General features: G+C 40.9%; 1 protein-coding gene across 1 annotated transcript in view; it reads left to right on the top strand.

Annotated features, from left to right (window-relative positions):
• The window catches only part of scospondin (subcommissural organ spondin), a 417,078-nt gene that overhangs the window by 219,156 nt on the left and 171,745 nt on the right, over positions 1-26,177 (top strand). Inside the window, exons 58-70 of the mRNA XM_039754138.1 lie at positions 1,796-2,048; positions 6,311-6,357; positions 6,439-6,609; positions 9,972-10,100; positions 10,187-10,326; positions 10,413-10,507; positions 10,599-10,648; positions 13,072-13,242; positions 17,275-17,445; positions 20,019-20,098; positions 20,292-20,461; positions 22,329-22,375; positions 24,764-24,964. Coding sequence (XP_039610072.1) covers positions 1,796-2,048; positions 6,311-6,357; positions 6,439-6,609; positions 9,972-10,100; positions 10,187-10,326; positions 10,413-10,507; positions 10,599-10,648; positions 13,072-13,242; positions 17,275-17,445; positions 20,019-20,098; positions 20,292-20,461; positions 22,329-22,375; positions 24,764-24,964 — 1,725 coding nt within the window. The remainder of the gene's footprint in view (positions 1-1,795; positions 2,049-6,310; positions 6,358-6,438; positions 6,610-9,971; positions 10,101-10,186; positions 10,327-10,412; positions 10,508-10,598; positions 10,649-13,071; positions 13,243-17,274; positions 17,446-20,018; positions 20,099-20,291; positions 20,462-22,328; positions 22,376-24,763; positions 24,965-26,177) is intronic.

The raw sequence follows: 26,177 nt of genomic DNA, 5'->3' as shown, positions 1-26,177 counted from the left end.
AAGATGGCACCATATTTACAGCACAGTGTCCCCATCACTGCACTGGGGGCACTGGGATCCACATTCAGACCACAGGGTAAGCGTCCACTGCTGGCCTCACTAACACCTTTTCTAGCAGCAACCCAAGCTTTTCCAAACATCCTTAGCTCCAGGTGGGTAACCTGTTGTGAAGCACAGGTGGTATGGCTGCTAACATTTTGTTTTTGACAAGGAGTACCTTTTACCCCTTGTATCCCAGGAGGGGGTGAATTACTGGGGTTGGTTGATGTGGCATACAGATCTTCAAGTCCTTCTGACCATTTTTGCTGAAGTCACTGTTTATTTTGTTACCCATAAAGTTGTAATTTCCTGCACAAAATATCAGAGTATTTTGGGTCTAGAGGGGAGAAAAATAGGGGGGAAGCCCAAAAAGTTCAACATCTTGCCTCGCTGGGCATCAGTTTTACATCTTGTCTGAAGGACAAGGCAATTTTTACAGGTCATTATCCCCATCACTACCCTAGGGCATTGGGATCCACACACAGACCACAGGGTAAGCGCCCCCTGCTGGCCTCACCAACACCTCTTCCAGCAGCAACCTGATCTTTTCCTAATTGGTCTCTCATCCAAGTACTGGCCGGGTCTGAACATTCTTAGCTTCAGGTGGATGACCTCTTCTGAAGTGCATGTGGGGTAGCTGCTGACATTGTGAGCCAGTGAGGAGCTCAGACTTATTCATCCATTATCCAACCCGTTATATCCTAACTACAGGGTCACGGGGGTCTGCTGGAGCCAATCCCAGCCAACACAGGGCGCAAGGCAGAAAACAAACCCCTGCAGGGTGCACACACACACACACACACACACACACACACATCAAGCACACACTAGGGACAATTTAGAATCACCAACGCACCTAACCTGCATGTCTTTGGACTGTGGGATTAAATCGTTTTATCTTTAACAGACCTTACAGTACTCTTTAGAGAACTGGTTGCTTACATCACTGATTCAGTAACATGCACTGTCAATACTTGTCAATGTGGCGGGTCCTGGTGAGTTTTGGAGTTAAGGGCTTGCTATAGTCAAGATAGTACAGCGTTAGTAAGTAGCAAAGAAATGCACTACAGGTAGTCCCAAGTTATTGATGCTTTCAGAGTCTTGTTGAGATCAAACACTGCATGTGTTAAGGTAACTGAGTAGTGGATGCTCCATGGTATAGCCGTTATTCTAAAATGTCATCCATTCATTCATTCACAATCAGCTTTTTCCATTACATGTTAGTGGGTGGCAGAAATAAAAGGCTTGAACCAAAACTGAATGAGACACTGGTCTATCACAGCACACGCTCATACACATGTTAAGGGCGTCAGTCTTAGATTCGTAGAGTAATATTCTGAAGTTCAAACCCACCAATGACACTGCCATCCACCTTAATAAAAGGATAAGTGTCTGTGTGTCTGTCTGTGTCCCTGTCCGGCTGCTAGGTCTCAATCATTCCAAAAGATGGTGCGTCACAAACATTTTTAGTAATACAATACATTGTATTTGTCATTCCTACAGATGGCTCATCACAAACATTTGTAGTAATGCATTTTATTAAACTACAAATGTTTCAGGTGCACCATGTGTAGGAATGACAAATGCAATGCATTTAATAATTACATGCATTGCAAAATGAATTACAACAGATGATGCACTGCAAAAGTTAATGCTGAGGTCTACATTAAATACTTTCATTTCTACGGGTGGCGCATCTAGTATAATGGATAAATGGGTAATAATAATATTTCAAGCTTTGGAATATTTATTTCAGGTGCTTGTCCAGAAGGGATGGTATACCACAGTAAGGAGACTTGCCAACAGGCTGGAGGAGCCTGTCCACGGGTGTGCATGGACCTCACTGCCATCGTAGAATGTGCAACAGACTGCTACGATGGCTGCTACTGCCCAGATGGGTTCTACTTACAGAATGAGACCTGTGTTCCACTGAGCCAGTGCTACTGCTACCACCAGGGAAAAGCTTACCCACCAGGAGTAATTCTTCCTTGGAACGCCTGCAACAACTGGTAGGGTGATAACTCTCCAACCATATTAGTGACATTATTAATTGATGCCTGAAAAATGAGAAAATGCCATTAAAAAAAAAAACTTTAAGAAATGTATTTGTTGGCAATGGAGGCTTCACTCCAGCCTGAGTTAAGACATGAACTATTTGCTTCTTGATAATCACAGCTGGAGAGCAATGGACATTTTTATTTTTCCAGCCAGTACCAAACAGTAACGGTACGATAATACAGTAAATACTTCAGAAATTCAGAGCCATGCATGTAGAGGAAAGACATTTACATGGGAACAAGCCATTGAACTGACAACAGGAGCCTTGACCAATCAGGGAGGGGGAGAGGCAGGTCTTCAGTTTAAAAGGTGGATCCCATGTGAACATGTTTCCTATGCATGCATTGCTATGCTTTTCCAATAGCATTTATTTAATAACATTTTAGCAACAAATGTAAAATTTGGGTACAAGGATAACAAAAGCTACAAAATGTGTGTGTTCCAACCATAGTGTGTTTGTATATCTATGTATTTATCTATTACATAGTGCCTTTCAAATCTGTCTGTCTGACTATCTATTATATAGTGTACTAGCTGAAATGAAATACCTGGCATTGCCCGGGAGGAAAATAAAGTTTTTGGTTTTTTTTTAATTGTTTGAGAAAAATATAATTAAAAAAACCCCACAACTTTAAAAATAAAAATAAATTAACAAACAATGAAGACTCACTAATGTGCTCATCTTGCGATCTTGGATGTATGTTATCATCCAGTTGACGCTCAGAACCGGCCAACTCTATTTAATTTCAAAAGTAACAGGCGGGCGCGATGGTGGCGCTCAAACATAAAGAATGCTGGCAGTCACCTCCAGTTCACCCTCTGGTGGTTGTTCTGAGTGTCAACTGGATGATAACAGGCACACATGAGCGCAAGATCACCCCCCACCCTACCCAGAAGGGGGTGAGTTAGGGTTAAGTTCACCCTACAGTATTTGTAGTCAACCACACATTGACTTTTATATATACTGTATATAGATGAAATACCCAGCACTGCCCAGGAGGAAAATAAAGTGTTTTTTTTGAGGAAAAATATCATTTAAAAAACCTCACAACTTTAAAAATAAATTAACAAACAATGAAAACTCACTAATGTGCTTGTCTTACGGTCTTGTATGTATGTCATCATCCAGTTGACGCTTGGAACCAACAAACCCTATTTGATTTCAAAAGCAACAGGGGCACGGTGGTGGCACTTAAACGTAAAGAATGCTGGAAGTCATCTCCAGCTCACCCTCTAGTGGGGGTTCCGAGTGTCAACTAGATGATAACATGCATACAAGACCCACCCAAACCTACCCAGAAGAGGTTGATTTCATCCTATTTTTAATCGACCAATGAGAAACATGTAGGCCCAAGTTTCATGAAAATCACTCCGGCCGTTCGGAAGTAATGCTGGAACATACATATATATATATATATATACATTGTGGAGGACTGCCGGCTTCCCATGCCGGTCCGCACCCCCAGGCCACCAGGAGGAGCTCTCCCGACAGCAGGATCGTCCCCCGAGGTCCAGCAGGGCCTTATGGACTTTGTAGTGTTTATACACAGCCCTGCTGGATACCTTGGGAACCGCCAGGAGTCGCTGTGGGGGGGCTTATGGGCCCTGTGAGGCCGTATGACCCGGGAGTACGTCACGGTCACGTGGACGGAAAGAAATGTCATGCTCCCGGGTTGAATAAAAGGACTGATTGCCCTGACCCGGAAGGAATTAGGAACTATGGATCGATGGAACAGAAACACCTCTGGGTCAGGGGCTATAAAAGGACGGTGCCTCAGTCCAGACACTGAGCTGTGCTGGGAGGTGGAGGAGCAAAGTGTCTGGGCGAGGAGGAGGAGTTTATAGTGTTGTTTGTAGTGATTTAAATATATGAGTAGTGTGGGAGGTGCTTGGTGCCCTGAAGAAAACAATAAAAGGCTTGGACTTTTACCTGGTGTCTGGAGTCATACCTGAGGGTTCAAGGGAGCACTAGCGCCCCCTACTGCCACAACATATATATATATATATATATATATATATATATATATATATATATATATATATATATATATATATATATATATATATATATACAGTCATGTGAAAACATTAGGACACCCTTTGAAAGCATGTGGTTTTTGTAACATTTTTAATAAATGGTTATTTCATCTCCGTTTCAACAATACAGAGATTAAAGTAATCCAACTAAACAAAGAAAACTGAAGAAAAGTCTTTTCAAGATCTTCTGTAAATGTCATTCTACAAAAATGCCTATTCTAACTGAGGAAAAGATAGGACACCCTTGCCCCTAATAGCGAGTGTTACCTCCTTTGGCTGAAATAACTGCAGTGAGACGGTTCTTGTAGCCATCTACCAGTCTTCGACATCGGTCTGAGGAAATTTTACCCCACTCCTCAATGCAGAACTTTTTCAGCTGTGAGATGTTTGAGGGTTTCTTGCACGTACAGCCCTTTTCAAGTCACCCCACAGCATCTCAATGGGATTCAAATCTGGACTTTGACTTGGCCATTCCAGGACTCTCCATTTCTTCTTTTCAGCCAATCTTTGGTTGATTTACTAGTATGTTTTGGGTCATTGTCATGTTGCATGGTCCAGTTCCGCTTCAGCTTTAATTTTCTAACTGATGGTCTCACATGTTCTTCAAGCACCTTCTGATACACAGTAGAATTCATCGTGGATTCTATGATGGTGAGCTGACCAGGTCCTGCTGCAGCAAAGCAGCCCCAAACCATGACACTTCCACCTCCATGCTTCACAGTTGGTATGAGGTTCTTTTCTTGGAATGCTGTGTTTGGTTTACGCCAAACATGTCCTCTGCTGTTGTGTCCAAATAATTCAATTTTGGACTCATCTGTCCAAAGAACATTATTCCAGAAGTCCTGGTCTTTGTCAACTTTATCTCTGGCAAATGTCAGTCTGGCCTCGATGTTTCTCTTGGAAAGCAAAGGTTTCCTCCTTGCACACCTCCCATGCAAGTTAAACTTGTACAGTCTCTTTCTGATTGTAGAGGCATGTACTTCTACATCAACAGTAGCCAGAGCCTGCTGTAGTTCTCGAGATGACACTTTAGGGTTTTTGGAGACCTCTTTTAGCATCTTGCGGTCTGCTCTTGGGGTGAACTTGCTGGGGCGACCAGTCCTGGGCATGTTGGCAGTTGTTTTGAAAGCCCTCCACTTGTAGACTATCTTCCGGACAGTGGAATGGCTGATTTCAAAATCTTTTGAGATCTTTTAAATCCCTTCCCAGACTCATAGGCTGCTACAATCTTTTCTGAAGTCCTCTGACAGCTCTTTTGTTCTCACCATGGTGCTCACTCTCACTTCAACAGTCAGGAGCACACCAAACTAAATGTCTGAGGTTTAAATAGGGCAAGCCTCATTCAACATGCAGAGTAACGATCTACTAATTATGTGCACCTGGTGTGATATACCTGTGTGAGATCTGAGCCAATTTAAGAGGGAATACATGTGAGGGTGTCCTATCTTTTTCCTCAGTTAGAATAGGCATTTTTGTAGAATGACATTTACAGAAGATCTTGAAAAGACTTTTCTTCAGTTTTCTTTGTTTAGTTGGATTACTTTAATCTCTCTGTATTGTTGAAACGGAGATGAAATAACCATTTATTAAAAATGTTACAAAAAACCACATGCTTTCAAAGGGTGTCCTAATGTTTTCACATGACTGTATATATATATATATATCAGCTTTTCTCAACCTTTACGTATTTGTGACCCGAGTTTTCATAACAGTTTTAATCGCGCCACCCTAACGTTTGTTTGAAAGGAGCCCACTAATACCAATTTGTTCTTTTTTGATTAATGATATATCATAGATGCATATTTTATTATACCTACTTAACTTTTATTGACATGTCTGTAACTCTATATTTATTTTTCTAGTATCAGAATGTAGTTTAAGTTAATTTGTTTTGGTTTCAATAGATGTATTTATCATATTTTTGATTATTGTTTTTTTTTTTCACATCTTTGGGCCTCTCTTTGTGTTACTTTGTGCCACCCTAGGGGGGCCCTACCCACAGGTTGAGAACCACTGATATATATATAGATTAGAATATTAAGGACCCCCAGGCATCTATGTGCTGCTTTATAGTTGTTTCAGGGTCTTTACTCTTTCCCCTTTTCACTTTTAAAACAGTTTTGTTTTCCACTTGTTAAATTTTCTTCCCTCCTTTTTTTTTTTTTATCTTTCACAGCACATGTTTGCAGGGCCGAATGATCTGTGGAACTGCTCCATGTCCAGGTAAATGGTGGGTCCAGACTGTGGTGGTCCTTTGATCGGCCATCTAAGTCACTCACTGGTTTTTCCATGTAATTCTCACAGTGGATTGCGGGTGGAGTAGCTGGACACAGTGGAGCTCATGCAGTAAGACATGTGACGTGGGGACAAGGAGACGCTACCGCTCGGGAACAAATCCACCAGCTATGTTTGGGGGTCAGAAGTGTCGAGGCTCCAGCACCCAGGTGGATTTCTGTAGCCTGCAGGCTTGCAAGGGTCAGTTCTTGATGTTCTGTAAATGGCTGTTCCATCTTTTACACGAAGAGGGCCTCTATTTCCATTTTAAGATTGGCATCAGTTTGATTCAATTGCAGCATCACATGACGTCATAAGCGCAACTACCCAGTCAAGTGCCAGTGCTAAGAAGTCACGTAAATAATGACAATCAAAACTCTAAAAATTATAACTTTATTATCTTACATTCTAAATGTTAAATTAGTTGTAAGAATTAAATTCTATATATGCAAAAACCTTTATAAATGGCAAAATACAAGCATAGAATTGCACATATAGCACAATAAATTCCTGAGGCCTACAGTTCAGTCCCCTTTTTAAACCCTCCGGGTGGCTCAGAGCAAATCTCTTAGTTTGTGTTTTGCTCCATGTGCATGTGAACAGCGTGACCTCATCTTGTTAGTGCAAAAGGCAAAAGGTGTCAGCCGAGTATGTTCTTGTCGTATTGACAGGTTGTTTTATGTACAGTTTTGCGTATTTTATGGTTGGTACACAAGAAGATTCCATTTCAGTGGTTTATTTTGTATTTTGATACGTTTTTAACAGTTAATTGTGGATCAGTTCTTGATTTCTTTGTTTACATGACACTGTTTGGAAGTGTCACGTGATTGCAATAAAATATTCAATGTCACAGAAGTCAGTCAGTCATTATCCAACCTGCTATATCCTAACACAGGATCACAGGGGGTCTGCTGGAGCCAATCCAAGCCAGCACAGGGCGCAAGGCAGGAACAAATCCTGGGCAGGGTGCCAGCCCACCGCAGGGCACACACACACACACCCACAGCACACACTAGGGACAATTTAGAATCACCAATGCACCTAACCTGCATGTCTTTGGACTGTGGGAGGAAACCCACGCAGACACCAGGAGAACTTGCAGACTCCATGCAGGGAGGACCCGGGAAGCAAACCCAGGTCTCCTTATTGCGACGCAGCAGAACTACCACTGCGGCACCGTGCCACCCTGTCACAGAAGTAACGATGTTTAAATGCAGTTATCCATCAGTGGATATGCAATGAATGACATCTCTCTGTTTCATGATTCATTTTTAATTTAAGTAGGCCCTAGTGCCAGGGGCGGATCTACTATGAAACTAAACCCCTCAAGAACTTTAGTGCCAATAGCTTAAAAATTGTAGATGTCTATTGTATGAGAAGATGTTTATAAAAAATAATATTAACAATACGAGGTGTGGCAGAAAAGTAATGAGGCAGATTTTTTATTTACCAAACTTTTTATTTTTTTCAAACATCAATGTTATCCCCTTCAAAGTAGTTCCCTTGGGCAGCTACACACCGATGGAGACGTTGTTCCCACTGTTGGTAGCAGCGCTGGAAGTCTTCAACCGGTATGGTCTTCAGCATGTCCATTACACTCTTTTGGATGTTTTCTAAAGTCCCAAAATGACGTCCTTTGAGGACATTTTTCAGTTTAAGAAAAAGGAAAAAGTCACACGGACTGAGGTCAGGTGAATAAGGGGGCTGGGGAACCACAGGAATGCCTTTTAAGGTCAAAAATTCTGTTATGGAGAGGGCAGTTTTTCGGCACCATTTTGGCACAGACCTTTCGCATGTGCAAATGTTCAGTCAAAATTTGATGAACGGTAAATCTGTTCAAATTTAATTGTTCACTCAACATTCTTAATGTTAAACGACGGTCTGATCTCACAAGAGTGTTCACACGTTCGATGTTTTCATTGGTTTTTGAAGTTGAAGTCCTCCCTGAACGGTGTTCATCTTCAACGTGTTTTCTGCCTTCCAAAAATGATTTGTGCCAGCGAAAAACTTGAGCTCGGAATAAAGAATGTTCCCCAAATTAACTTTTCAAACGTCACACTTGCCGTTTAATGGCACAACGTTGCTCCAAATTCCGCTGTTCCATTTTGCGTGACGCACAACCAAAAACACAACTTCGCTAATAGCAGTCACAAAAATCACGTAGTTAACGGAAGGAGCTGAAACTCGCACTGAGCTATGGGAGGGTACTGATACAAATGCTCTATCAAGGACAACAGCGCAGCGTTGCCAGATCGCTTGCAGTGTTGCCAGTCTCATTACTTTTCTGCCACACCTCGTATAGTGTAATTCACTGCAGCAATTTTAATCAAAATCTGAGATGTATTGGTTAAATTTAAAAAGAAAAATTGTAGTGATCTGTGACAGAACACACCTGTTGAAGAGCATAACAGTTTTTCCAGACCTCGTTGCTGGTTGCAAAGGGGTTCCCCATAACAGTTTAAACTACAGGGCCACACAAATGTAGGTCCACCACTGCCTAGTGCTAAGCTTGTTCTTCTGGTTTCAACTTATTTTTGCTCCTTATTCATCAATCACTGTCTTGACCCCCTTTCTTGGTTTTGATTGTTGATTTCAAGTTGTGACTCCTGGCTCTCAAACTTTGTTTGACTGTGTCTCTGTTTTGTGTTACCTTGTCCTGGTTTATTAACTCTTTGAGGGCTGGATATTTTTTCCAAAAAACATAGTTTCTGAAAAGCAATGGTTTCACACAGAAATCAACATAAAACATCTGTTGCAGCATGCAGCGGCTGCCAGTTTGCCAAGAATGGGTGGCAGGCTTGCTACCAGGCTATCTTCGCAGGCTGGGTCAGCAGCAGTAGCAGCAGTCACAGGCACAGTGCATTGCAATCTGGTTTCTATGTCTTATCATTGTTAAGTGGCAGTCCTCCTGGCGAACATTGCTCTAGGGTTGTCAGCGCCACGATTAGTTGGGGACCAGTCAGCTGAAGCTGCAACTTCACATTCGTTTTCGATCACTTGTATCAAAATTAGAGTCCAGCAAGTCATAGTCCAGTTCAGAGATAAAAGGCAAAACTTGATCCATGGAGTATTTTGCTTTACGTGTTCGTCTTGATCTCTCGCCATTATGTCAGTGTCATTTTTGCTCGTTTGTGCCTTACTACTCACACGAGCGCGGGAAATCTCGGTCAAACTAATGAAGCTAACTTTCCTTCTACCAACGAGAGTCCAACTAAAACATAACGGTTGGTTTTGTCACACTTTACAGTTGGTTACCATCGTCAACTCCTCCTTTTGACAAAATTCTGACATCAGCCCTGGAAGAGTTAAATCTTAGACATGTTCTGTGTTCCAGCAGTCATCCTGTCTCATGTATAGTTTGTAGATTGTTCATACCACCTGAATAAGTTCTGGTTTGTGAATCAAATCCCTTTCTTGTAAAGGTTTCCTTCCATCCCCAGTCTACTCTACTTTATTGTGGCCTTTACAACACACAACGCTCATCAGTCATCTTCTGCACCTTGGTGACTGACGCTCTGGGAGATGTTCACGGTTTAAATCACTGCTCTGTTTTTTTGGTCCAGGATCTTGGAGCTCATGGACACCGTGGTCAGAATGCTCTGTGACCTGTGGGGGCGGTTTCCGTAATCGTACCCGTGACGGGCTTGGCTCCAGGAGCAGCGAGTTTTCCAGCTGCAATGTGCATCCGTGTGGTGAGCCCTGCAGCTTTCTTTAATGGACAAAAGCTACTAAGCATTAAGAACATGTGAGAGGCTTTACCTTCTGCTCTGTGTTCTAGATAACAGAACAAGCTGTCCACCCGACAAGGAGTGGAAGGAGTGCGCCAGTGGCTATGTGACTTGCACAGATGTCAGCCTGGATGTCTTGAACTTGACGTGTGAGCCGGGATGCTTCTGCCGTGAGGGGACCTTACTACAGGTGTGCAGGAACTTCATCTCTGGAAAGCAACAGGTCACGTGTCACATGCCACTTCTCAATGTTCTCATTTATGTTTTCTTTCTTAGGATGCTAAGTGTATCCCAGTGTCAGATTGTCCATGCCTGGACAATGGAGTTCTGTACTCACCAGGGGAGATCATCCAGAGAGACTGCAATAACTGGCATGTTGTCTTGATTTCCTCACTTTCTAGTGTAGTATACGTAACTAACACCAGGACATTTGTCTAACTTCAGGTTTTTTTCTCTCCTCAGCTCCTGTGTCGCTGGAAAAATTGTTAACTGCACGCAATTCAGCTGTGATGGTAAGAAGAAACATCATCTCATTTAAAGGCCAAAACATATTATTAGGGCCAGAGCAATCAATTAGTTAAGTAATCGAATATCCTACTGCTTATTCCATCGATTAATCGAGTAATTGGATAAGAAATAGTTTTGCTTAATAGTGAATATACAAGAAACAAAATAAGCTCCTACAATTAACAGCTGATTGATCTCCTTTTTAGAAAAACCAACATTTTCATTTCTTAAATTGCATACAATAAAATTATTTGTCAAAGCTAATCCCATTTAGTGCAATTAGGTGTCACATTGCACTCTGGGTTTTAAAGAAAACATTGTCTCAAACGCAATAGCAAATAATTACAAAAATAATATATCAGTTACCAAGTACTTTAAAGAAAAGCCAAACAAAATGACTCCTTTTATTGGCTAACTAAAAAGATTACAATATGCAAGCTTTCGAGACAACTCAGGCCCCTTCTTCACTGGAGTTCCCTCTGTTTATATACTATAGACACCAGGACAGATATAATTTTTTACATTTAAGATGTCTCACTTAAAGGTTTTCCAATGTTGTTACTTGTCCTAGTATGGATATAAACACAGGGAACTCCAGTTTCTGTATTACATCTCGCCTGAAGAAGGGGCCTGAGTTGCCTCAAAAGCTTGCATATTGTAGTCTCTCTAGTTAGCCAATAAAAGGTGTCATTTTGCTTGGTTTTTCTCTACATTCATAATGGCTAACACGGTACAACACTCTAGTTCTACAAGTACTTTAACATAAAGTATAGCCAAAAACTAAGGCATAAATCCATAATAAAAATAACAAATAAAAATTGCCTTTAAGTTGTGCAGACTTAGAGACGTAATGATTACGTAATTACACAGCTTTCTTGAGGAATCATTTCAGCTCTTCATACATCGGACCCCAAAGAGTGTACAGTAGGGTCTGAACATGTGCAGAAGCCAGCACCAGTCCAGGGGTGATTGGGGTGCTTGGCTGATCGTGCATTCATGAGCAAATGCGAGCGGATCAGTCAGGTGCCTCATTCACACCTCAGAGTAGGTGGAGGACAGCATCTGCACCCAGTTGGCAGTATGTAAGGACCCTGCATGGCAGAGAGGGGGGAGTCAAAAAAAAATAAAGAAAAGGAGAATGATGAGGAATTGAGGTTAAAGAAAAAGAACGAGGGACAGAGAAAAGGGCAGAAACAGGATGGGAGACAGTGCATGGAAGCAGGCAGATAGGAAATTGAGCCCAGTGAGCAAAGCGTGTATCCAGACATTCATGGGGGTTTGGGGTAGAGGGGCCGCTCCTGCTGAGGACTTTTCAGACTAGGAGTCACTAAGTGCTCTGGAAGGCTCCCACGGAAGCCCGACGGACTGTGACAAGAGATGAATGCTTGGCACGGCACCCTGTGAACGCTGACTGACTGGCAATGGTGGCCCGAGCTGGATTAAAGGGTTGTCTGCGCCTGCTGGTGGACATCTCCTTTTGCTTAGGAATCCACAAAGGGTAAGCCGAGGAGATGTCAGTTTTAGAACGAAGCACCGAGGAGGAGGATGTTTGCTCTTGATTTTAACCTCATTTTTATGCAATATTTTAACCCCCACTTTTTGACACCTGTTTTTATGGACTATTTAAAAGTTCAACTTTATTTGAAAGTCATTCATTGCACTACACTTGTTTTTGAACACTTCTTTTCTGTTTTTTAATAAAAGCACTGTACACTTTGCACTAACCCCTTGCTAACTGTGTGTGTCCTCAAATCAGTTTATATCGGTCGGGTTCAAGAGGCTCCTGGGAGCATAAAGCTGACCTGGACCACAACAGGAGCTGGAGCCATTCATAAAAAATTTTGGCAAATCTTTCTAATGGCCCAGAAAGGCTGGCGAGCAAAGGATAAAGAGGAATCTGCCTAGCTGATGCAAATCACCTACAGATGTTTAAGAATGAATATGGTCAAGTTAGCAATTAGTTATAACTAATATTTGAAAATCTGCCTTTTATTCTACATAAATTTAGAAAGGTGCTGTGAAAGCATTCCTTCAGAATGCTGTTTTTTTTACGGTTCATTCTTCTAATGTTCTGTAGTAGTAACTAATCGCCTACTGTATTGGGCATACAGCAGTATGTCACCGGGCACTCTCCCACATGCCCACACTCACTAAGATTAGAGTGACTAGTTAACCTAACATGCACTTGTCTTTATGATGAGGAGAAAAACCCTGTGAATACAAGGAGAAGGTGCAAACTGAACAAAGAGAAAGGGCCAGTCAAGGATTTGCACCCAAGGCTCTGGAGCTGTGAAGCCGAAGTTCCATCCTAGCCACCATGTTAAATCTCTATCTTTATTTTTCCAGATTAAAAAAGGTGCTGTGTGATCTGAATATACGACTGTAAACCAAACACTTGTGACTTACAGCAATTACATTATTCTTGCAGTGGATGGTCAATGGTCAGAATGGACTCCCTGGAGTGAATGCTCTGTCTCATGTGGAACTGGACTACAGAATCGCTATCGGTTTTGTAACAGCCCACCTCAGTCTGGAAGTGGCCTGCCCTGCCTTGGTGCTGATAAACAGGATCAGATCTGCAGCAACGTCCCATGTTCACGTAAGTGTCCTCCTCACAGTGACATTTTTAGTTTGATGGCCTAGAGTGACATGCTACTGTAGCATATCTTGGTCACTGTGAGCCGGTGCAGTACAACACAGGTTCTTCTCATTTTATGGATGCTCACTGATTAGACATTTTTCATCATTAAGGTTTTGGCAAGGACTTTAGAGCCGGGTGCCCTTCCTGACATTAACCCTATTTATCAGTCTATTTATCTGCACTTTGTGAATTCTGCTCTGTACTTGTAATATTTCCATTGCACTGTTATATTGTATTGAGGATTACTTGTGTTCTGTTCTATGTATTGTATTGTGCTTACCCCCTTTTTTTTGACACCCACTGCATGCTCAACATAGCTGGAAGGGGGTCTCTCTTTGAACTGCCTTTCCCGAGGTTTCTTCCATTTTTTTTTTTCCTTCACGGGTTTTCTGGGAACTTTTTCTTGTCTTCTTAGAGAGTCAAGGCTGAGGGGCTGTCAAAAGGCAGGGCCTGTTAAAGCCCATTGCGGGACTCCTTGTGTGATTTTGGGCTGTACAAAAATAAATTGTATTGTATTACTAGCTGATTACCCAGCGGCTTCGCTCAGTGCAAGGGAAAAAAATAAAATGTAGTATTTATAAAATAAGTTATTAAGTAGTAAAACATTTTGATAAAATAATTTGAAGAACATGTAAGAAGCGTATAAATTATTAAACAGTAAAACATTTCCATAAGAGAATTTAATGATATATAAGAAGTGTATAAATTATAAAACAGTAAAACATTAACATTTAAGAAGTAAAGATACACTGAGTACTACTGCAGTGGTTTTGGGTAAACTACCTGCTTGACAACCTTGCACTACGTGCCTGTGATTTAAGAATACTACACACGAAGAGGTCGATACATCTTCTTAGATGTAAACCCTCCATCTTCTTCAAAGAATTAATCACAAAAGCAACCTTGAATGTTGCGGAGTTTTAGTGACCTGAACTCACCTTAAGGGACAGTAAGTAGTCGTGAAGCGCAATTTACCAAGAGAGTCACGCTTCGATGGCGCTGATTACACTTATTCGCAAAGATTTCCACTGTCCAAGGAGCCGACGAGGCACTTGAGTCTTGAAGTGTCACTAAAAGTGTGAGAAGAGAGGACGCTGCCCAAAACTGCAAAGCTGTCGACCCGGCGGAGCAGCCCGACATTCCGCACCTCACAGCGTCCACTTTGTTGCCACGACCCCTCGCCGCTGAAGGCGGTCTCGTCTTCACATTGTTTATAGCTCAGAACAGTTAAAAAGTATAAAGACGCAAAGCTATTTTCTTCATCTCTTCTACTATTAAGTTCTGCCAATTAAAAAAAAGTTACAATATGGCAGTTTCCGCGACTGTCACTTGGACAAATAAATAAAACTTCTCTGTCAGAACGCGCCTGGTGGCGGGTGGCTCAGCGCTGGAGTCCAGAGAGGAGGGCTGGGAGAGGGCGACACAGGGCACACTTCTATGGGATAGATCGGCGTGTTTGTGTTTACTTCTTTTCAATATCGGTAAAATAGCTCTCACACAAATAATAACAATTCATAAAGATGATATAAAAATGACATCCACAAACAAAGTGATTAGTTCCTGAATAATAATATGTTCTGTGGTCATACGTAATTTCGCTTTCGCGTGTTCATACGCAATTTCCGTTTCAAACGCGAAAAGAATTTTATATATTTAGATAAATTGTACTTCGTGGTCAGGATTCAGATGTTACCATTATATACTGTACTCATGTAAAATTCGGGTTTCAAATCGATCATAAAATCAGACCCTGATTTATACGCCCGTACAAAAATGCGACACTTAATTTTTTTTTTTTTTTTTACATCTTCTTGCCTCCTCCAATCTCGCATTAGTTTCTCAGACGTATCGAATTTTGTTGCAGCAGTGCAGTTACCAATTTCTTTCACTACTTCAACGACATTTAATTTAAAACCAGCTTCATATTTTCTTCTGATTGAACGCTCCTGTTTTGTCTTGGTAGAGTAATATATTGCTCTGCTTTCCCCTTTTGTATTATTAATATGTAGCCTTTGTCAGAATCCCTCAACATATTCTCTTCTACATCGATATCATCAGGCAATTAGGTGTAGTAAAAGACAAGAGGAATTAAGTCACAATTTAAACAATGTATTATTGGTAATATTCATAAATAATAACAATATGCAAAGTGCTTTTGAATATTGGCAACCATACAACCTGATAAATGGTGATGTGTAGTTTCAGGCGGCACACAGACTTGTTAGTTACTTAAAAATGTCTCTAGTTAAGGCATCATTGGTGCTCAGCTTTCTACAGCACAGGCCGCATTGCTTGTCTCTATATGACTGCCGAGCTGTGTTCTTCATTGTGTTGTCCTTTTCAGTTCATGGTGTGAGATGGTCATTCAGCAGTTTGGTAAGAGAAAGAGAGAATTAGAGAATGAGCAAATGTATAGATTCTCTGTCCAACCCCTAGAGCCAATAGGACGTCATGGTACTTAAAGGCTTCTTATACAAGCCAATTCCTAACAGCCATATTTCAGACCAATGGGGGAATAGAACACCTTCACACCTTCTCCCAAAACCATATGTAAAGTAAAGCTTGGCAGTTAGGCAGCCTGGCTTTCCTGCGGGGGGTTGAGAGAGACTTCAGAGAAACATTAGCCAAACTTGTTTAAGACACTTCCCACCAACTTTATCGTAAAATTCAAAGAAACCCATTCCTGAAAGAGGTGGGGGTTGTAAACATGAATGCTTCTTACTAATGTAACACTAATATTACATTGCTTTGTCTAAGTTACAAATAAAGACATACAAAATATTTATCAACTTATATGCAAAATCTCACATCACAACAGCTCCCATCGTAGATAAGGGATGCTCTTACAATAAAGGTGTATGAGGGTGTGAGATACAAAAAACACAAATCAGTGCAAACGTCGCTTCAGAATAGTTCGGGTATTACTGTGTGGTCATGTAGGCACAATAGAGAGAGAGATTAAGAGGTTAGGAGCACACGCTGATACAGAGCATTGTCACACCCACATAGAAAATAAAGGCAGTGTGCTCCGTGGTTACTCTCTCAGGTGGGCGTTAGCATATCATAATCTCTTGGACCAATAGCGTGAGTTTTCCGCATTCGACTTATACAACCGAAATTATAAAATACCGGAAATTATACAGTAAAATCAAGTCCCGACTTATCCATGGGAGAACTTATCCACAACTATATTAAGTAGCCTGCAAGAAGAACTATTGATAAATTAAAATATGCAGGATCAGTGGCAGCCTGAGGTGGAAAACTAGATGCAAAGATAACCAACAAAGTGCAGTGTGGATGAAATAAATGGAAGAAGAAGGTATCAGGTGTGTTGTGTGATCGAAGAATTAAGATGAAAGTTAAAGAGCAGCAATGATATATGGAGCTGAGACATGGGCAGTAAAGGGAGCTCAGGAGAGGTTGAATATGGCAGAAATGAGAATAGGTTGAGATATGGATTTACAAAAAAGGACAGAATAAGAAACAAGACAATCAAAGGTACAAGAAAAGTGAGAGCGAGAGATCTGAGAAAGGACAGGGATGTATGTGGTGTGGACATGTGGTGAGGAGAGACAATGAAGATGTGGGCAAAAGAGTGGTAGGAATGGAAGTATAGGGGAAGAGAACACAGTGGAGGACAAAAAAGAGGTGGATGAATAAAATATAAAAAAGAGCTGTTGGAAAAGGGTCTGACTGGGGAAGAGGTGTAGGACCAAGCTGGTTGCAGAAGGTTGATGAAGCACATAGACCCCACATGGAACTGGGAAAAGTTGAAGAGGAAGAAGAAGAAAAAGACTGATTAGATCTTTTAGCATCCATTTACAAACCTGAGAGGGCACGATCCCACTTCTCACACCAGTTGTAGGAAAAAATAAACACCCAATACCTTGACTGTCAGTCCAGAGGTAGTTAAAATACAAGTGTGTCACATGTTTTTCGTATTGTAACAAACCATGTCAACAAATTTGTACAATTCTGATTATCTGACAGGAAACGGTGGCTGGAGTGAGTGGAGCAGCTGGTCCGATTGTACCAAGTTGTGTGGTGGAGGTGTAATAAGCAGGTCTCGTGAATGCAATAATCCAGTTCCTGAAGGAGACGGGGACTTCTGTGAGGGTATTGGAAGTGAGATTGACTCCTGCAACACTGAAGACTGCCCAGGTAGTTCTAAACTATAACTTTAAGCAGTGAAAGATCTGATTTTTGCAGGGATAATTAATTGGGTTGCAAAGTTTACAGAATTCTGGAATGTTTTATGAGATTGAATGAATTTAAAGCAGAATTTGCCTTTGTTTTGCTACATTCATGCTTATTGTGTTTGTTTTTTATTAAAATAAAATTCAAACGGGCTTTGGCCTGAAGAGGATCAGCTGAAACTTTGATATGTATACCAGTGAAGAATTCTGTTTTCATTTACAAAACATTATTCTTCTTTGTTGCCAGTATATCACATATACCCTTGAATTAACTACTTATTTATTGATATAGCTGCGATACAATGATACATACCGACTCAATCCAGCCTTGTAACCATACACCCTTATTTTAGAGTTCAGATCATTATGGCACAAATATAAAGGCCGTACTTTTTGATAAAGGAGTACCAGGAAATGAGACGCAGTCGAATTTACGCAAAGAGATTGGAATCAAAAGTCACAGCACACTTTCAACAGGCCACAAACTAAACCCCAACAACTCTGGTCAAAACACGCTGCCAAAAAGGTGTATGCCTGAGAGAAAGAGAAGAAAGATATGGACTTGACTTTTAGGATGTTATCCGCAAACTCGGATAGAAAATGGCCGCTGTTTTCGACCTTTTATTCTCTCTGTAATTGGTGACAAGTCATGACCTCTGAGGCCACACCTCCAGCAACTTTTAACTAAACAAAATGGTTTCAGAGTGACACAAAATATTTTCAACATTAAACATTAAATACATTTTTAATGCAATCAAACGCCAAATATTTGAAATCCTCATAGTCCATTATAAGAGATGATTAAATACTAATTTCTGTATAGAAATTGATTTCTTAGAGATGAATACATCTCCAGAGATATCTGTGGGATATCTTTGTGATTTTTACAGTTGGTGAGGGATGAGCAAAAAAAAAGGTTCTCTTCAGTCAGAATTTAACATTTTACTTACAGTAGGCCATCATTATTACTAACATGGAGAAAAGGCCTCTAAAGTTACAGGACAACGCTAAGATTAGAATGAAGTTTGTAATTCAGAACTATAGATTAACAATATATTTATTCATTCATTCATTTTCTAACTTACTTAGTCCTGAATAGGGTCATGCGGGTGCCGGAGTCTGTCCCAGCTAGCGTAGGGCACAAGGCAGGTACAAACCCTGGACAGGATGCCAGTCCATCGCAGGGTGAACGCACACACACACACACACACACACACCAGTCAAACACAAGGGCCGATTTAGGATCGCCAAAGCACCTAACCTGCATGTATTTGTACTGTGGGAGGAAACCAGGGAACCCAGAGGAAATCTACTTAGACATGGGGAGAACATGCAGAATCCACACACGTAGGACCCAGGGTGCAAAACCTGTGAGGCAGCAGCACTACCACTGCGCCACCGTGCCACCATTAACAATTTAGTTGGAAATAAAAGCATGAAACACAAAGAAATGACAACTATTTTGAAGAAATATAAGATGCACTAAGCCTAAAATATTTTCCCACTTCTATGTGCGGTCGATGTGCCAGATCAACTCTCTCTGCCTGGTCCTGGTGCTTCCTGTTTTGCTATACGGTTGTGAGACATGGACGCTATTCAGTGACCTGAGACAAAGACTGGACTCCTTTGGTACTGTGTCTCTTCAGAGAATCCTTGGGTACTGCTGGTTTGACCTACCAAGTGCAGTTTTTATTAAAGGTTCTCTGCTAGAAATGTTTCTGGAAGCTCAAGGACATAACATTGTACCAGTATCACAACATCGGTCAATCAAAAAAAATAAATACCCGCTTAAGTGTTAATCTGACAGGCCCATCTCTGTTCTGAAAAATATTAAGATCCCTTCAAATGTTTCATCTAAAGAGAATAGAGAAAGTACTTCCTTTTAGAAAATGTCAAAAACAAAACTGGATTTAACAAATGCAAGATGTTCCAGAGATCATATATACAAAAAAACAAAAAAACATTTGGACCATAGTTGATTGCAAGAAGAATCACTAAAAAGAAAGCTATGACAAAAGACACCATCCATTATCAAACCCGCTACATCCTAACTACTGGGTCACAGAGGTCTGCTAGAGCCAATCCCAGCCAACACAGGAAACAAACCCCGGGCACCAAGCACAATTTAGAATCGCCAATCCACCTAACCTGCATGTCTTTAGACTGTTGGAGGAAACCATGTGTATCTAGATAAAACCCACACAGACACGGGGAGAACATGCAAACTCCACACAGGGAGGACCCGGGAAGTGAACCCAGGTTTCCTAACTGTGAGGCAGCAGAGCTACCCACTGTGCCACCATGCCACCCTGAGTGTATTCATTCTGACATTATTATTTCTCCCATTTAGAGGGATAAAAGATAAATGACTATTTATTAACACCTTCTATAATACTTTCAGCCACATCACCAGATTTGGTTCTTTACATTTCTGAGTGACAGTGTTCTGGGACAATACACTGTATGTAAAAGAATGCAGTTACTATACTTCAAGCCTTGCTGCTTTCACATCACAAATGTATCTTTTATTGCTTCCAGTAATTGACTGCTCCTCCGTTGAAGGATCTGTCTTCAACAGCTGTGGACCATCCTGCCCACGCTCCTGTGATGATCTTTCAGTGAGTATTCCAGCTCATTTTGAAGCTTTGCATTCTAATACAATGTTGTCCACTTTGAGACTTCTGGTTCACATCTGTGTGAAAGTGTTTGGTACATCAGAAACAACGCCAAACCAAATGACACCACTGTGACTTAGCCAGCCAGGCCCCAGTAAGGATTGTAATGATCAGTTTGGATTTTATTCCTCTACAGCACTGTATCTGGAGTTGTGAACCAGGGTGCTACTGCAGTAGTGGAAAGCTTCTGGACAAAAATGGCACAGCTTGTGTGGAGAAAGAGAATTGCACCTGCCTTGACGTCCACACCCTGGAGCGATACCTTCCTGGAGAAACCTTCACAAGACCTGATGGCTGTAACAACTGGTGAGTAGTGATAAGTGAGCCCCGCTGAATTTGCTTCACGTCACGTTTGTCAAAAACCGAAATATTTTGGAATATTGGTGAGCTCATAGACATGCATTGAAATGTCAATGGGTAAGGAGAAACTGAAGTAGTTTTGAGTGGATTATAAGACCTAAGGGCTAAGGAAGTGTCTGCCAACTATGGTGGAACAATTATTGTTTCAAAAAATGGGACCATTATGTCTCCCTCAAAGTCCAAAATACTCTCTTTTTTAACATTTTATTGAATTTATTAAAAGTAAATAACATTCCATACAAGCAAGTTAAATTTTACAAAACTAAGTTCAAATAAAATCAACCCCCAACTATCAGAAAGAGAGCTAGGCCAACAGAGTAAAACTTTAACAGTAGGAAAAATACACTATGTGAATAAATACATAAATAAATAAAAAAAATTAAAATAAATAAGAGAAGAGAATCCATTTCCTCAATTTAAATGCTTATTCTTAAACTAGCTGTGTAAGCCCATGCTGTAAAAAGCCAGGGGTCCTAGAAACTACTGAAATCGCTAGAAAAAAATTAAATGTAGAGATGTCAGGTGATTGAAAGGAACTACTCTGGGCACCTCTGTTTAGGGAGGATTTGTTTTACGGACGCACTCACAATCGCTTGTGCATTAGCAGCAGGAGTAAAAGTAGAAGCGATACTGTTTTGCCGATGTTATCGGCTAAGCGACTTTGTCTTTCTTTGAAGGTTTTGTTTTCCTGACATGTTCGCCTTGCTTGTGTTATTAGTGGCAGGAGGAAAAGTAAAAGGGATACCGTTTTGGCGATGTTATCGGCTAAGCGACTTGGTCTTTTGTCAGAGGTTTCATTTTGCTGACATGCTGGCCCCGCTTGTGTATTAGCAGCAATAGGAAAAGTAAAAGGGATACCGTTTTGCCGATGTCAGCGGCTAAGCAACTTTGTCTTTCTCCTGAGGTTTTGTTTTGCTGACGTGCTGGCACCGCTTGTGTTATTAGCGGCTAAGCGAGTTTTCTGTTTCCTTGGAGGTGGAGGCCAGGTTTTAAAAAAGTTTAGCACAGTTCCTGTAAATGAGAATTTGATTTTTTTCCAATTTTAGGTAATATATAACATCAGTTACCCACTGACTTAACAGAGGTGGGCTAGGATTCTTCCAGTTGAGCAAGATAAGTTTACGTGGCAATAGTGAATAAAGGCGATTACAGTTTGTTTGTTCTTCTTCACCTTAAACCCATCTGGAAGTACACCAAACACAGCTGTTAATGGGTTAGGAGGAATTGGGACACCAAGGCTCTCTGAAAGGCATTTAAAGGTTTTGATCCAAAATGATGTTAATTTGGTGCACACCCCAAAACATGTGGCACAATCAGGCAGAGTCCGCAATACTCCGAGTCAGAGGTGGCATCACCATACGTTATGTCATTCATCAACAGAACTGAATGTTCGAGAAGGAGTTACATGTGCAGTTTGCTGATGGCATGTCTGTGATCATTTGGAACCATCACCATCAACTTAATCGCACTCCCTGTTCTTTCTGGAGTAGATGACAAAATTGAAAGTGTTTACAAGTTGTCAAAAATTTGATTAATGAAAAGGAATCATTCAGTCCATCAGGCTCATTTGGTTTGCTAAGAGTTACTTTGTTCCCACATCTCATGCAGCCACTCAAGGTTTCTGTTTCATCTCCTTAAATTGCCATTCTAGACTCCTGTGACCTTTTGTATGAAGAAGAGCTCCCTGGATTTTATTTTGAACTCGGTTCCCCTTAATTTGAGGTGTCCTCGAGTATCTGATCCTCTTCTTTAACCTCCTTTATTGATATCACCCCATGACCTTTCTCTTTTGTTATGTTTCTTTTTATTGCAGCACCTGTGTAAAGGGAGAACTGATCTGCACTAATAGGCCTTGTGCTGGTGAGTGTACTCAAGAATGTATTCTGTCTTTATAATATAAACTCAATATTTTTTTTAATTTATAGGAAAATATTGATTGTTTATGACACTCTTTCCTGGTGAGGCCTACATTGTAAAATGTATTGGTTAAAAAAAAATAAGACCAAAGCTGGAACATTACTCATTGCTGTACCCTGGTAGTTTCACTGACTTGGGCTGCTGTCTGGCAGGGTCTTTTCCACTAAATCTGATCTGTTCTGATTCAGACTGTTTATTAAGCTTTCTTCACTGTTTTTTCCTTGTTAATTCTTAAACTTTTACTTTCTTTGAGGGGTGTTGAACTACAAGGAATTGATGTTTATTTTGGAGAAATAGTATAGGTTCAAGCTATTATAAATATTTTACACCATATTTAGATGCCATTTTATTTCTCAAGGGTGCTGCCATTTTCCTCAGTGGCAGCCTAGCGTTTGACATACAAACTTGACTGTAAATGTACGCCACACAATGTCACCGCCGGTACAACAGTAAAATTCAGAATTATACATTTTTTTGGATATCCAAATTTGTGCACAAATGGTGTAACCACAGGGGAACACCACTGAGCCATGAAACTCAGACAGAATTCTAACTAACACACTTCCGGGTTCAAACAAAGGATATTTATTTGTCACCAATACCTTCCCAAGTCATCAGAAGGGATACAAATATAAATCAAATTAATGCTCTCTTCTCTTTCCGCTTGTCCGGGACTAGGACAAGTGAGGAGACGACAACAAGTTTTAGTGCAATAAGTGTGTATTGATTACTAACGACCAGAAGTGTCATTGTGCAGTTTATATAAAATCCTTTAATAAATAATCATTGTTAAACAAATCTGTAAAATATTGCAGAGAGTGTAAAGTGTAAAGATGCCTCAAATGTTAGAGGCTTCTTGAAGCAGTCTCTCTATTATAAAAAAAATCTAACGCGTCTTGTGAGACAAACAAATGGAAATTATTACTCTGTGAAATAACGGAACAGCGAAAAGATATCGAATACATTGTTTGGATTTAAACTTTAAGTCAGAGACTTGTAGATCGTCTAATTTGTGTTGTCATCAGGGGAAAAAAAAGTAGTGGTTCTTCCCAATGAAGAGGTGTAGAATTAAAAGATTCCAGAAACGCTGGCACGGTACACATGCAGAGCAGGTTAGAGATAATGGAAATATGAAAATTCAAAAGTCTCAAAAAAGAATAGTAAAGATTGCATTAGCGCAAACAAAAGGAAATTATTACTCGGTGAAATAACGGAACAGCGAAAAGAGATTGAATATATTGTTCGGATTTAAACTTTAAGTCAGAGACTTGTAGATCATCTAATTCGTGTTGCCATCAGGGAAAAAAAAGTCGTGTTTCTTCCCAATGAAGAGGCGTATCCATGAGAATTAAAAGATTCCAGAAACGTTGACACGGTACACATGCAGAGCAGGTTAGAGATAATGGAAATATGAAAATTCAAAAGTCTCAAAAAAGAATAGTAAAGATTGCATTAGCGCAAACAAAAGGAAATTATTACTCAGTGAAATAGCGGAACAGCAAAAAGAGATTGAATATATGGTTTGGATTTAAACTTTAAGTCGGAGATTTGTTTGTTATCTAATTTGTGTTGCCAGCAAAAATGAAAAGATTCCAAAAACATTGGCGCGGTATGAAGTCTCATGAGATGGAGACTGAGATTCTTTCAAGTCACGCCATACTTACAATCTTTGGAAGCAAGTCTCACAAGACGGTGACATTTGCCATTAGATTCTACTCTACTCTACTTACAACCATTTTCAAACAAGACCACAGTCATCTAACCTAAGTTGAATGAATGCTTTTTCAGACACACTTCCTGCACTCTCAGCTCTTATAAATTTTATCAGGACAATAATTTTATATGTTTTAGATGACTAAGCAAAGATGAAAGCGCAGGGACAAACATTCAAAAAAGTCATTTTATATATTATAGAGAAAGAAATGATATTCAGTCACAGGCATTGTCATGATGTAAGTCCAAATACGGAATCAAAATTGAATGCGATCTTGAAGAAAAGTTCATTCCAAATATTTTTTTAGCAAAGTTTTAAAGTAAAAGCAAAAATCATGCATATGTAACAATTCCCATGAAAATAACAATCTCTTTAAATTGTATATCCAACCTGGGGGTGAGGGAGCAAATGAGCAGGGGGCAGAGCCCCCTAGAAAAAAAAAAGACAAGACCTGGCTTGGGCCTTAATGGAGTATAACTTGTTTGTGTTCTCCACTAACATTTGCAGCTCCTACTTACATACGATATTGTCACTTTCCATCTCCTTAAACAGTGGCTTTAAAATGGAATCATTCTTCATTTTTTGTTCATTCTTGTGCTGTTCCTTGCTCTTTGCAGTTTCAGGGGGCTGGTGTGAATGGTCAGCTTGGACACCCTGTTCCCGAACCTGTGGCTCAGAGATGGTGACCCGCTACCGTACTTGCTCCTGCCCTGCTCCACTGAATGGTGGTTCAGCATGTGAAGGGGTGCAAGAATATCATGTCAACCTTGGGGTACAAATTGAAAGAAAGCAATGTCCTTCTGTTTCCTTCTGCCCAGGTAATTCTAGCATTGCTTTATATCTGTATTGATCAACTCTGGTCAGGGACGTCACTGTAGCTGCTAGTTTTGTGTTAACTAATTTATTATTCAGATTGTCAACCTTTTTTATTGCCCATTTTCCTTCTCTCAGCTTGTTGTAAATGCTTTTCATGATGCGACCATAACTTGCTGCCTACCTCTGCTAAAGCCAACCTTGACCTGCACTATTCATAAAATTCAACAATGGCACCTCTCCATCTGTCAGCTGAGGTTGGCTACTGCCAGGATACTCTGTATGGCCAAAAGTATGTGAAGACCCCTTCAAATGATTGCGTTCAGGTGTTTCATTGTTAACAGGGGCCTAGGGCCAAGCACATATTATAGCCATGCAATCTTCATTGACAGACACTGACGGTAGAGTGGGTTGTACTGGAAAGCTCTGTGACTTTAAATGTGGCACTGCCATAGAATACCACATTTAAGTCAGCATGTGACATTTCCACTTTGCTAGATTTGTCTCCTACGGTGGGCTGGGGTTCGCTTCCCAGGTCCACCCTGCATGGAGTTTGCATGTTCTCCCCATGTCTGCATGGGTTTCCTCCGGGTGCTCCAGTTTCCTCCCACAGTCCAAAGACATGCAGGTTCTAAATTGTCCCTAGTGTGTGCTTGGGGTGTGTGTGTGTGGGCTGGCACCCTGCCCGGGGGTTTGTTTCCTGCCTTGTGCCCTATGTTGGCTGGAATTAGCTCCAGCAGACCCCCGTGACCCTGTAGTTAGGATATAGCGGGTTGGATAATGGATGGATGGATGGATGGATAGATTTGTCTCAGTCAACTGTAAGTGCTGTTATTGTGAAGTGGAAGCATCAAGGACCAACAACAGCTCAGCTGCCAACTCACAGAGCATGGCCGCAGAGTAATGAAATGTATATTGTTTTAAAAATGGCCTATCCTCTGTGGCATTACTCTATTCAGAGTTCAAAACTGCCTTTGGAAGTAACATTGGCACAAGGACTATGTATTGGGAGCTTCATGAAATAGGTTTCCATGGCTGAGCAGCTGCACACAAGCCTAAGCTCACTATACACAATGCAAAGAGTTGGCTGGAGTGGTGTAAAGCATGCCGCCATGGGACTCGGCAGCAGTGGAGACGTGTTCTCTGGAGTGATGTATCACTGTTCGCTATCTGGCAGTCTGATGGACAACACTGCTTTCCTGACTACATAGTGCCTAC

The sequence above is a fragment of the Polypterus senegalus genome, chromosome 5 (genome assembly GCF_016835505.1).
Source record: "Polypterus senegalus isolate Bchr_013 chromosome 5, ASM1683550v1, whole genome shotgun sequence".
NCBI lineage: Eukaryota > Metazoa > Chordata > Cladistia > Polypteriformes > Polypteridae > Polypterus > Polypterus senegalus.
This window is presented reverse-complemented; position numbering and strand designations above follow the sequence as displayed.